General features: G+C 46.6%; 1 protein-coding gene across 2 annotated transcripts in view; it reads left to right on the top strand.

Moving 5' to 3' along the window:
- ACO1 (aconitase 1) overlaps positions 1-13,236 on the top strand; it is a 58,947-nt gene extending 45,711 nt beyond the window's left edge. For both annotated transcript variants that reach the window (XM_055302346.1, XM_055302347.1), the window contains 6 exons: positions 781-885; positions 1,608-1,750; positions 4,292-4,439; positions 8,860-8,982; positions 11,313-11,498; positions 12,355-13,236. In XM_055302346.1, the coding sequence (XP_055158321.1) occupies positions 781-885; positions 1,608-1,750; positions 4,292-4,439; positions 8,860-8,982; positions 11,313-11,498; positions 12,355-12,468 (819 nt within the window). In that variant the 3' untranslated portion in view covers positions 12,469-13,236. The remainder of the gene's footprint in view (positions 1-780; positions 886-1,607; positions 1,751-4,291; positions 4,440-8,859; positions 8,983-11,312; positions 11,499-12,354) is intronic.
- Positions 13,237-13,501: the final 265 nt, after the last annotated feature.

The raw sequence follows: 13,501 nt of genomic DNA, 5'->3' as shown, positions 1-13,501 counted from the left end.
TTAAGTCATTTGGCATGACATTGTCTTAGTATAAAGAAGGAACTCTGACCTGTGACTAGAATAAGAACTGTTTTGGGTTTTGTTTCATTGAAGTATAGTTGGCACACAGTGTTACATTGGTTTCGGGTGTACAGCATCATGATCGGACAACTCTGCACTACCCAGTGTAGCTGCCGTCTGTCACCATTTGACACTATTACGATACCATTGACTGAATTTCCTGTGCTGTACTTTCATCCCCATAACTTATTCACTCTATAGCTAGAAACCTGTACCTCCCCCTCCTCTGTACCCTTTATTGCCCATCCTCGCACCTCCCCTCCCCTCTGGTAACCCATGAGTTAGTTCTCTGTGTTTATGGATCTGTTTCTGCTTTGTTCGTTTGTTTTGTTTTTCAGATTCCACCTATCAGTGAAATCATACTTGTCTTTCTCTATTTCGCTTGGCATACCTAGAGGGTATCATGCAAAGAATGGTTTTTATCGTACTCTTAGAATATATAGTTTCTGCTTGCATGTTAAAGTTTCCTTAGAGGGATGCCTGGGTGGCTCAGTAGTTAAGTGTTTGCCTTCAGCTCAGGGTGTGATCCTGGAGTCCCGGAATTGAGTCCCACATCGAGCTCCCTGAATGGAGCCTGCTTCTCCCCCTGCCTGTGTGTCTGTCTCTCTCTCTGTATCTCTCATGAGTAAATAAATAAAAATCTTTAAAAAAAAAAAAAGCTTTCTTTAGAATGGAATGTGATTAGATTTGCTTATCTTTCTTTTATCTTTTTTTTGTAAGACCGTGAATGAAAGCTGGAATGCCTTAGCAGCCCCATCAGATAAGCTATATTGCTGGAATCCCAAATCTACATACATTAAGTCACCGCCATTCTTTGAAAACTTGGTATGACTTTTTTATTTTTAACAAAATAAATTTCTCAAAAGCTTTCTTTCCTTATGAAGTCTACTTCATTACTCTTTGCCCTTGCTTTGACTATGCATTCCATTGAACCTTTGCAAAGCCGAGCAGATGATCCCGGGGAGAGCTCTGAGAAGCTGGGGTATTTGGCTCTGTGTGCAGGGTGAGGCTGCGCAGGGACGCCCTGGCGATCCCAAACTGCCTGGACGTAGACCCAGAAAAATCTGAGGGACAGACTGTTCCAGGGAAACATCCCCAGGCCTGCTGTATTTAAACTTTCTACTCAAAAAACCAGGAAGATCTTCCCTATAACTGATGATCAAGGAGTCCGTGCTCCCTTGGATGTGCCCTTGGGTGTAAAGAGGAGGGGAGTAGAAGTCAAGGTTCTAGTTGGCCTCGGCATCGGAGTTCCGTGGATGTGGAGACAGGGAGGGCCATTTGCAACTGCATCCCTCTGCTTTTGAGGGAATATTGGTCCCAGTATTTTGCCTCCATTTGGGGGTTAGGGGGATGTGAGTGTTTTGACCAAATTCACCTCACTTTTCTAAGCACCCCTAATAAAATGAAAAAGCCTAGAATTTTCTGTGCATCAATGAAGGGCTGTCGTCCAGTTCGGGTCCCAGGAACAGGTAGAGAACATTGAGACTCCCCTGGTGACTTGCTGGAGAAAAGCTGAGCCGGCACTGACCTGCTGTGTTCTTTTCTAGACTCTGGCTGTCCAGCCCCCTAAATCCATAGTGGGTGCCTACGTGCTGCTCAATTTGGGGGACTCAGTAACAACTGACCACATCTCTCCAGCCGGAAATATCGCAAGGAACAGCCCCGCTGCTCGCTACTTAACTAACAGAGGGTGAGTGTGAGTGACGGAGAAAGACTAAGGCAACTGGAGTGAACGAGGCCGGCCAGTATTTCTCTTCTCATCTGTTCTCTTTTGACTCAGACTGTGGTTTTTCACCGAACCCCGAGGCTTGATAACCAGTCACCCTTTCTGTTTGCTGCTACCCAGCCTCCTTGGGAGATTCCATCCAGGAAACTGCAGCAGAGGGAAGGGCCCTTCCTTCTGAGCAGGGGCCCCGGGAGAACTCGCTGTGGGCCCCGCCCCCAGGGTGCTAACGAGAGAGTCCAGGCTCTGCTCTCTAACGTCCCGCCATCAGTGGGGGGTGCCCCCTGCCATGTCCCCCACGCTGTTCGCTGCCGCTTCCTGGGTGTGACACATAGTTACTGCGGATTTGCCACCGACAGATCCATTTACCGATCCTTCAGTCATAGAGTGACCTGAACGGGTACTATACCAGTATTATCTAGTGTCCTCTAATACCCCCACAGTGACGAGTCCATCCCAGATCTGACTTTCCATGAAAATCATCTGGGGAGATATAAATTCCTGGCTCCTGTCTGCACCTCCTGAGTCAGCGTCCCCAGGGATGGGACCCAGAGCGAATCTAAGAACAGAATCCAGCATCTTTTTCATTCTTTCTTTCCTTCTCTTTATTTTTTCTTTCTTTCTTCCTTTATTTAATTTTATTTTTTTCTTTTCTTTGTCAGTGGGAGGAAAACTGCCTTGGCCACATCTCACTTAACCCAGCAGCTAACCTGTTTACCTCACAGCTCCGCATCTCCTGAGCTCTGCTCAGCCCCCTGCCCCCACCCCTCACCCACCCCACCTTGGCCCATTCCAAGCAGGAGAGTTAGTCACATTCAAAGCAGGAGGAGTCCACGTTCCCCAGAGAAATGAGTGCTGTAAGTTTCAGAAGCTAGCCCACCTCTAGAGCAGATGATGCACAGGAGTCGAACTCGAGATTTTTTTTTTTTTTTACATGGGGCAGCTACTCTGTTAAACATGTGAGAATTTCTATACACAGATGCATACAGTAAGATTCTAAAGGGGTGTGACTATACTTTGAATGGGAGAGGGGTATTCGAGAGGGGTCAGCGAATCTCTGCTCTTCCCCTCACCCACTCTGCTGTGGCTACCCTAATGGCTACTTTGTTTATCGAATGTTCCAGGCAAGGCCAAATACCCTTCTGCCTGACAGCCTTTGCTTGAGCTGGCTGTTCGTTCCTCTTGGATGCTCTTCCCGAAAATATCTGTCTAACTAACTCCTTTGCCAGTTCAACTCTTCTCCATGAGGTCACCTGCACCATACTGCTCTTCTCGCCTTGATCTACTTTTTTTTCCCTCCCCAGTTATTAACCACAGTCTGGTAACACTTATGTAGGATGCTCATTTTTTAATTATGATTATTTCTTTTGTCTCCACCATTTAAAATGTAAGCCCTGCCAAGGCAGAGATCTTAATCTGTTTTGTTCCATGATCTATCTCAAACCCCTAGAACAGTTCTTGGCACATAGCAGGCTCAATAAATAGTTGTTGAATGAATGAATGAATGATTGGGAGAAGAGGATTCACCAACAAACAGGGAAATTGAGGATGAGGCTGGAGAAAGAAACTAAGGAAGCAAGCAGTGATGAATACTTTTTTTGATTGGTGATTGTTGACACTTTTGAGACATGGACTCTTTAGGGAATTGAATGGAAAAAAAAAAATCATACCTCCCCAGGAAAATGCACATATTCCCAACATTCTGGATACAATTTCAGGAGTTTGTAGACACGCTCACCTGGTCCTAAAGCCCATTCACAGACTCTCTCAATCTCCATATCACATCTCCCCACAAGATCAGATTAACACTCACAGATACTTCCTAGCATTTTAAGAAACAGCCCAGTGAGATGATGGCAGTGTTAATTGTAAGTTGTTTCTGCCATCACAGAGTATCCTTTGACTCTGGCCCATAGACAGGATTTTTCTTTGATTTCAGGACCAGGAAGAGCTCTTCTGCCTCTTTGGCGCTGTTCTGATTTTTATTTTATGAAAATTGTAAATCATGTTACCTGTCATGTGTCTTGCCCGATACATTGAGTTCTTGATAACTTGAGGACAAATTTATACCTCCTTCCAGTTAGTTTACAGAATGTATTTTATGTTTCCTTCATTCTTGGCTCCACCTGACTGGCCCACACTGACTCCTCTTTGTTTCCTTTTTCTTACCCATGTTTAATATTTTATCTTTTTGTGAGATTTTCCAGGCTACTCTAGTGAATCAGGAAAATAAATACTCATTCGAGTTCCTCCTGGTTTTTCTACACAGATTTATAAGACTGTTGTTGACCCTGGGAAAATGTTGACTTCCCCGTTCCACTACCCCACCTCTACCTCTGACTCTCCCTCAGCAGAAGATTCAGGAACAGCTTTTCTGCCTTGGAGAGCAATGCTTAGTAAACTTAGAGAGATATCTAGGTTGTGGTTTTTTTCCTCTTTTCTTGATGGAAGGTAAGTTTTCCTTTGTTCCGGTCACTAACCTAGCTCCTCTCTCGCTTGCATTATTAGCTTGACTCCACGAGAATTCAATTCCTACGGCTCCCGCCGAGGTAATGATGCCATCATGGCACGGGGGACATTCGCCAACATTCGCTTATTAAACAAATTTTTGAACAAGCAGGCACCACAGACTATACATCTGCCTTCTGGAGAAATTGTGAGTACTGTGTCTTTATCAGCCTCTGGGTGGTTGGGTATTTACACGCTCACTTGCCTTTGGGTCTCATTTTTTCTTCACAGCCCCATGCTATCTCTTGTGTCCAAGAGAGTTCATCACTGATAGAGGTGCCCTTTAAACTAAAACTTTCTCTTCCTGCTTAGAGATTCTACTTTATGGTCTAACTAAGCCTCGTTTCCTGGGAGTTGAATTTACAAAGCCTCTGGGTGAAATTTCATCAGTTCAGAGTATTTGAGGGGGAGCTTCCAGGTTAAGATAGAGGCTATTTATCAACAGGTGCTATTATTGTATGACTTTATTAGCATTTAATTGAATTCCCTGTCCCAGTAGGAAAAGAAGGAATGTAGAGGCCCGTGGAAGCCTGCTTGGGTCCTGATGGGTGCCATCTGGAGTTGGCCTGTTCCATCTGGAGTTGTTCATTCCCAGAGGGGAGGCATGTGAGAGGCGGGGAGAGCCTGTACTTTGAGTCAGACATCCCTGCTCTGGAGCCTTCAGCAAGTTAATTCCCTCTCTGAGCCTCAGTTTTCTGACCTATGAAGTAGAATATCTACCTTGTAAGGTTCTGAGGCTTAAGCTTAAATGGAATGATGTGTAGAACATGGAGCAGGGTGTCTGACGCATGTGGTAGTCTTCGGCATCGCTTCCCTTTCCAGCAGATGCCGTAAAGCTGCTTGAGAACTGTTTAAGTTACCTGAGAAATAACACTCCTGACTCACTTAAAAATAATAATAGCTAGTATTTCTATGGAACTTACTATACCCCAGGCACTGTTCGAAGCTCTTTGCATGTATTGACTTATCTAATCCTCATAACACCGTTTGAGGTAGGTGCCACAATTGTTCATCTTTTGAGATAATAAAAATAGAGATGAAAACCCAGGGAGTCTGGGGGTACCTGGGTGGCTCGGTTGGTGGAGTGTCCCACTCTTGGTTTCTGCTGAGGGTTGTGAGATTGAGCCCCACGATGGGCTGTGTGCTAGGCACAGAGTCTGCTTTTTTTTTTTTTTTTACAGAGTCTGCTTAAGTCTTTCTGTCTCTCCCTCTGCCACTGCCCCTCCCCCCCAAAAAATAGATAAATAAATCTTAAAACAAAACTGAGGGAGCCTGGCTCCAGTCAGTGTGGTTTACCACCACCCATACAGCCTCACTTGTAACATTATATTTTGGAAAGCAAACTCTTCATAGATGATCGCCAGGACCCAACACAAGATCAGTGCCCAGTACATAGTTGTTCAGTGAAGAACAGGGATGATAAACTACTAAATGAAAAAGATACAGTTAGGTGGTGAAATGCCCAAAAGACCCAGGGGAAAGATGCCGTTATAGACACTGGGGGTGGGCCTCTGGTATAGACTGTAAATGCTTATTTACAAGCCCTGCCATGACCTAGAACTTCTGGTCCAATGTTTAATGCCTCATCTTAAATAAGGAGACAGAATCAGAGATGAACAGACATCTGAGCCAAGCCTCGAACTTGAAAGACAGACCTAGACAAAGAAGAGGGGATGGGGTAGGGAAAGAAAACAGAGGTAACACAAAGAGTAGAAGAAAACAACAACAAAAAAAGTTTGTCTTCTCAGAATGTTGAAATGATTTTCTGCTGGTATAGAATAATCAGAAGACAAGAAAGGGCTCTTAAAAAAATGATAATAATTTAAAAAGAAGGGAAACGCTGTTAAAAAAAAAAAAAAAGCCCCTAAAAAATTTACAGGAAAAGTTGATTAGTTGAGAAAATCTTCTCAGAATATAGAACAGAAAGACAAAGAAAAAATTAGAGAAAATATAAGAAAATTAAAGACTGAAATGAGGAGGCTCAGCATCTGACCGGAGATGTTGGGAAGAGAAGAAAGGAAATTATCCGGGAAGTAACACAAGGAAAATTCTCCGACTGTGAAATCCAATTCCACATGACATCCGCTGAATACCCACATGATTATGGAAGAACAGCTCCACGTGGCATTGGTGTGAAGTTAGGAACAGCAAAGATAAAGATAAGATCTAGAAACATCCAAAGAGGAAAGAACAGCTTATGTGCAATGTGCTGGGGATCAGAAGTGCTCAAACCAACACTGGAAACTTGAACTGGTTTGCACCCCAAAATTCCATGTCCCATGTTAAAGTAATAACACATTCCAATTTAAAAACTTTGAAAATACTCCTCAGTCCCTGTCTCAGGAAACTCCTTGGTGAATGCATTTTACCAAAATGAGAGAATAAGCCAAAAAGGGGGAAGATGTAGTATTCAGGAAAAGGAAATGCAGGGAATCCCCAGGATGCCAGTGAAGGAAGATTCTTCTATAACAGGAATATACCACCTCTAGAGAAGAATCAGTCCAAATCAGAAGAGGACTGACGTTCCAAGAGTGGTATCTCCATGGGAAAGATTTTTAAATGACAGACTACCTGATACATTTGAATGTCTTTAGAGAAGATAGTACTTCAGGCAGAGCGTTTGGGAGTTAATTGATGCAGAGGGACACAGAGACAGGTGAGTGCACATACAAAAAGTAAATAATTAATTCCAGTGGAAATTTTTCTTAATTGCCAAGAAAAGGAAATCAGAGGGATCCCTGGGTGGCGCAGCGGTTTAGCGCCTGCCTTTGGCCCAGGGCGCGATCTTGGAGACCCGGGATCGAATCCCACGTCGGGCTCCCGGTGCATGGAGCCTGCTTCTCCCTCTGCCTGTGTCTCTGCCTCTCTCTCTCTGTGTGTGTGACTGTCATAAATAAATTAAAAAATAAAATAAAAAAAAAAAAGAAAAGGAAATCAGAGTACATTACTTGACTCAGCTATAAATAACATTCACATAGTCAAAGTAGTGCAAACACCAAACATTCATTTACCCAAAATATATGATATAATTATATTGGAAGGCTGGGGAGAGGGGACCTAGGGGAATGGTAGTTAATTAAGAGAACTAAATCCCCAGGGTGCCTGGGTGGCCCAGTTGCTTAAAGTCTGACTCTTGATTTCAGCTCAGGTCATGCTCTTGGGGTCCTAGGATCAGAGCCCTGGGTCAGGCTCTGCACTCAGCAGGTGTCTGCTTCAGGATCTCTCTCCCTCTGTCCCTCTCTCTGTCTCTATCTCTCTCAGATAATTAAGTAAATTAAAATATATTAAAAAGAACTAAATCCCCATCAAAACAGGAAATTGATAAATGATAACAAAAATGGAGAAATGAAGAACTGGCAGTGTAGGTATAATACTCAAGATCCAGAGGCACAATCTCACGGAAGAAACAACGAAATTTTACGTCCTGTTCTTTAGAAGAGAAAGGGAGAGTGCAGGGAGCCGTTGCTTTATAAGCTCCCCAGATTTGGGTAACACCAGGTGGAACTAACCGAAATGGTGATTTGTGAAAGCTTACTTGAGAGGTTGATTATACACCTTTCTAGAGCTTCTTTTGAAGGAAACCCTCTCTTGAGGGAGTTTTTCTTTTCTTTGTGTTTTGTTTGTTTTGTTTTTGTTTTTGTTTTTTTTTACTTCAGTCACCAGAGAAAGCAGTGATAATCAGATGTCTTCGTAAAGTCTTGGCTCAGCAGGATACTCAGAATTCTCGTGAGAAACAAATGAAGCTGTTTGTGCAAGATGTTTCTCATATATACCAAAGTATTAGTTAATCTTCTCCTGTCCTTTATTGATTTGTGCTTCCACTGGTGTTTCTAGTGTCTCTGCCTTGACCTCCTTGTAGAAAGGTGACTAGTAAAAGTTTGCATTATGGGGCGCCTGGGTGGCTCCATCAGTCAAGCATCTGTTCAGGTCAGTCTCAGGGTCCTGGGATCGAGTCCTACATCAGGCTCTGGGCTCCATGGGAATCTGAGGATTCTCTCTCTCTCTGCCTCTCCCCCCACTTGCACTCACTCTTTCTAAGATGAATGAATGAATAAAATTTATGTGTGTCTGCATTTCCTATAATTTCAGAACATGTCACCTTCTTTGCAGTTGTTACCCTCCACAAGGGACCATCACTGAGTCTCTGAAACGGAGTCAAAACCCAGGTTTAGGTGGGACTCTGTTTTTTAAGTTCTAAAAAAGTTTAATCAATAGAAGAGGGAAAAACAATCTGGTCTAGTTTTTTTTTCCCCCCCTTGATGCCTTAGGATTTGAATGTTTTTCTAAAACCAGGACAAAAATGAGGCCTTTCAGTTAGAAGAATATAAAATTCATTGGCAAGGGTAACTAGATGGAGTTAATTGGAAATTTGTGAAAACCAGGCCACTGACGGGTTGCGCTTCCCTGTCAGCTCTGCGTTGACTTGGGCCACCAAAGACCTTTCTGACCCTGTGCTTCTCACCCAGTACCCCCGGCCTGGGTCCACGCTCTCTCACCCAGTCCCCCCAGCCTGGGTCCACCTTCTGTGCCCGTACAGCCTCTACAAACCTTGCTTTTCTCGTCCTCAGCTTGATGTGTTCAATGCGGCAGAGCAGTACCAGCAGGCAGGCCTTCCCCTGATCATCCTGGCGGGCAAGGAGTACGGCTCGGGCAGCTCCAGAGACTGGGCAGCCAAGGGCCCCTTCCTCCTGGTGAGTGTGGCGGCGGGACCCGGCACACAAGCTCGGGGAAGTGTGTGGTGCTAGCTCGGCTCCTGCCGCGTGGTGGATCCGGCTTTCCCTCGAGTGGTGAAGGGTCAGCGAGGCGCACGCTGGGTCCTTAGATCACATGTTCCTATTCTGGCAACCGTGGATCTTTGGGGTGGTTGTGGAGCAGTCGGGAGGAGGGCCTGTGCAGTCTTGGAAATCATTTTCAAAAGTATGTATATAGGTCTTTTTTTATGGGGAAAAGTTGCATGGTTTTCCTAACATGCAGGCTGAGGACCGGAGGTGTCCTCGGGCCGCTGTCCCAGGGCAGCAGTGAGGGGGCCTGCCCCCGTGTTGTCTGCGGGAGGCTTGCGGAAGGGCCAGAGCAAGGAGCCTGGCCTTTGGACAGACTTTCTGCAGCTGCTTTCTCGGCCTGTGAGCGGCGGCTAGCCTCTCCCACCCAAGGAAGCTCCCTCTGGGCGTAGACAGGGCCCGGCTGGCGCTGGGGGCGTCCCCAGGGAGACGTGCGGAGAGCAGACCGCTTTTACCTCCTGAGCCTCTGCTGGCCCAGAGCAGGGAAGAGTCCCGCTGCTCAGCTTTAATTCTGGGGGCGGGTAAGATGACTTAGCCGGTGACAATCTCGATGATTTATGGCTCCAACAAGCTAAGCCTTGGGAAACAGGACGTAAGCTGACATCCACAAGTACCGTAAAGAATGAGGGGTCTGGCCACAGCCCTCTGGCCGGCCGGGTTTCCGCAGACGTCTCTGAACAATACACCTGTTGTTTTGTTTTGTTTTTTAATCAAGCATTTTGCTCTATGGGGGGAACAAAAAATGTTCTTTGATGGCTTGGTAATGTATCAAAAGCCTGCCTTTTCTAGAAGCTGCTGGAAAGAAGCAGAGAAATTATAGAAGAGGAAAGAGTTTTAGGGATGGGGCTGGGAGCCCATAGTTTCTAGAAATGAGACCCGCGCAGCATGCAGCCAAGTGGGGAACCCTAAGAGCCGATGGAGGGTAAGACAACTGGCACTCAGGGGGCCCCCCAAGGTCTAGACTCCTGTGCAGAACAGCTCCGGCTGCCGAAGCTGGGCCACTCAGCGGTGCTGGGCTGTTCTCACAGCAGAGGGGCCTAGACGACTGGTCGGCAGCCCTGCGCAGCCCTTACCCAGAGTAGGGACGTGCCCAGTGTGATTTACGAAGCCTGCCACTCCCTCACCAAGGGAACATATGTGTACATAAGTCCATGCAGAATATCTCCTGTTCGGAAGAACCTGTTCTCCCTCTATAAAATGATTCTTAAATTTGGAGATACCTGTGGGATTTTTTTTAAATGCCTATGCCAGGATCTCCTCCCCAGAGGCTCTGGGGTTTAGTTGGTAGGGAGAAAAGCCTGCACAAAGGGATTTTATAAGCCTGGTGATTCTAATATGTGGCTGAGTTTGAGAACCAGAGCTCTATGCCCGTGGTTCTCACAACGTCCAGGGATCCCTAGCTTCCTCTCCCCCCATGTGGCCCACCAAGAGGTTCTGAGCAGTATATCTGGGGTAGTACCTAAAGAATCTACATTTTTAACAAGCTCCCCAGGTGATCCTGATGCAGGGGGGCTTCAAAGTGTACCCTACATGTCAAGAGGCCTTTTAGGGGTATCTTAATATTATATTACAATTAACTAATATTGAGAATGGGGTGTTCTAGTTAATCAGGTATCCTGGCTTATTGATCATTGCCATATGTTGCCAGTTATAGGTTACCAATAAAACGTACTTTATAGGAAGCTCAATATCAAGACTGTATCCAATGGAATTTGATCCTTGAAACAGGAATTGTAAAAGCAGCACATCATTTACTTTCTCTGTAGTATGTCTGAACGTTGCTTTTTTGGTTAAATTTTTTGTGTCTGCACTGATGATAATAGCACAATTCAAGGGAAATGAAACAGAAATTGTATTGTTGTGTGGATTCCAGATACAATGGAAGTTTGCTAAGGGATGTTGTGTCACAAAGCAGCTAGGTGTGTGGTCAGACTGCATGGGCTCAGGTACCAGATACTCCCACTGAGTGTGGGTAGAGAGGGGACGGTCATAGCATTCACCTCCTGGGGCTGGGGGGCGCAGAAGGGGAGAACTGATGGGCCTGCGGACCGCCTGTAACCGTGAACAGATGGTCCAGACCAGCTGCGGGGTTACAACTAGAGGAGCCGTTTAGGTAAACGACTGATTGGTACTTACAAAGAATTTAGCTGTGAGAAGACTTTGACTTACGAAGCCTTTTGTAAAGTTTCCATGTATCTCAAGAAAATTGAGACTGTGTCCAAAGTCCTGTCTTGGCTCCTCAGGGAATCAAAGCTGTCCTGGCTGAGAGTTACGAGCGCATACACCGCAGCAACTTGGTGGGAATGGGGGTGATTCCCCTCGAATATCTCCCTGGGGAGACCGCAGACACCCTGGGACTCACAGGGCGGGAGCGATACACCATCATCATTCCAGACAACCTCACACCTCGGATGAAAGTGCAGGTCCAGGTAAGCCGGAGCCACCCCGTGCCAGGCCTGGGTGTACGGGTCCGTGTGCTCACCCTCAACCCCATCACCAAGAAATGAGTGGAATCTGGAAGGAAAACCGTCACTCAGTAGGAGTGAGTCACACCTGGCAGTTCTGCTGGCACCGGCTCTGCCTTCACAACACAAGACGACTCCTGTTGACTGATGACTTAGGTCTGTTTAGTCCTGGAAGTTCCATCCATCCCTTCCTTGCTGCAGGCCGCAGCCAGCCCCACTGTCTCCTCAGACTCCCAGTCTGTCTTTAGCCTACAGAAGTGTTAGATGCTCGAGGAGACAGTACATTTTCACATGATCTGAAAAACACCTCTTTCTTATCAAAATGTGAACAGACACAACCCATTCCTGAGCCTCCCCCCTAGGCCCCAGGTTTTGATTCGCCCAAAAAAACGACAGCCTCCCAGGTGAGGCGAGGCAGGTGCCGAATCCCAGGGTCCCAGGGTGAGGTCCCAGGGTGAGCAACTGGACCAGCTGCCTGAGGGACAACCTCCTGAGACCCCTGTGAGCCTGAACCTCCCAAGGAGGGTCTGAAAACTCCCATCCCTAGTGTCACTGGTGCTGCTGCCCCAAGAGGCCTGGCCCTGGGGTCCGGCCCCTCGGTCATTTGTACTCTGCCCTACTTTACTGTGCAGAGAAATCGGCTGGGGGTCTCGGCCAAACGCAGCCTCGGGTTCACAGGGTCTGGGCCTGAGTCTCCCCACGGGCTGGTGGGCCACCCACTCTGAGAGGCAGCCCTGAGGGCAGCGTGGGCGTCCCTCCCCACGGGGCTGCCTGGCCTCCCCTGCCCTCCCTGATTGTCCTCTGCTCTCTGTCATCGCAGCTAGACTCCGGGAAGACCTTCCAGGCCATCATGAGGTTCGACACCGACGTGGAGCTCGTTTATTTCCACAACGGGGGTATCCTCAACTACATGGTCCGCAAGATGGCCAAGTAGGTCATCTGCACTGGAGCCCACACCTGGAGCTGTGCAGGAGGGAGCGAAGCGCCACTAGCCAGTGGGGCCTGGGTGCCGAGCATCCTCCAGGGCGGGCCTCCCCGCAGGGCACCCCCTTGCACAGGGGTGTGTGCTGCTCACGTCACCAGTGCCGTTCTTCCAGGCACAGAATGCGCAGTCTCTGCATTCTCAATTTTTGTGAATCTTTTTCTCTTTTTCTAGAATTTGGAAGCTAGAATGGTGGGAATGTCAGTAGTGCCAGGAAGAGAAGTGAGCGAGTCTGTAAAGGAACTGACTACAGAATGTTGATTTTTCATTCTTGGCCTGTTTGTGTTCAGCTGGACACAAATGAGTCTCCTCAGACGGCAGCCCCCGCCTCTCTTCTGTTCCTCTGTTCCCCTCTGCTCAATGAAACCTTCCCGTGAGGGGCTCGGGTCTCTGCATATTACAGTGGGGCTGACTGACACGGTAGGCGAACACTTGCTCACGCTGCAAATCACAGCAGTGATTGCAGTTCTTCCCTCTGCCTTTTTCCTTCGGGTGGAATGATCCAGACACCTCGTGGATAGGTCAGACACTGACATTTTTTTGATTATGTACCTTTTGATGGATCAACACTAAAAAAATGTGACGTTTTCTTTTACTCTCTTCAAAAATTTTCCCCAGAAAAAATTTTCATTTGTCAAGAGGAGAACTTTGGAGGTGGTTTTGGAGAGACACTTAGAACATTTGTAATTTGAATAAGATTAAATCTATTTTCAAGGAAAACTTTGACTTTGGAATTGAATTTTGTGGTGTGTGAGGCTCTAGTCTGGGGAGAGTTCGAGCAGAGCAGATCTCAAACTGCAGCATCCAGAAGCCTGGGTGACCTTCAGGGTCTGCTTTTACAGCTGCATCCATACTATACAGGTGAAATGAAGAGTTGAGGAACAGGATTTCTCTGCCCTGGTTGGGAGCAGACAAGAAGGTAGCAGTAGCAATAATGTAAGTATGGTGAACAGATCATAATTTTTTAAAATTATTTTTGTGTCCT

This window comes from Nyctereutes procyonoides, unplaced genomic scaffold (genome assembly GCF_905146905.1).
Source record: "Nyctereutes procyonoides isolate TBG_1078 unplaced genomic scaffold, NYPRO_anot_genome, whole genome shotgun sequence".
Taxonomy (NCBI): Eukaryota; Metazoa; Chordata; class Mammalia; order Carnivora; family Canidae; genus Nyctereutes; species Nyctereutes procyonoides.
This window is presented reverse-complemented; position numbering and strand designations above follow the sequence as displayed.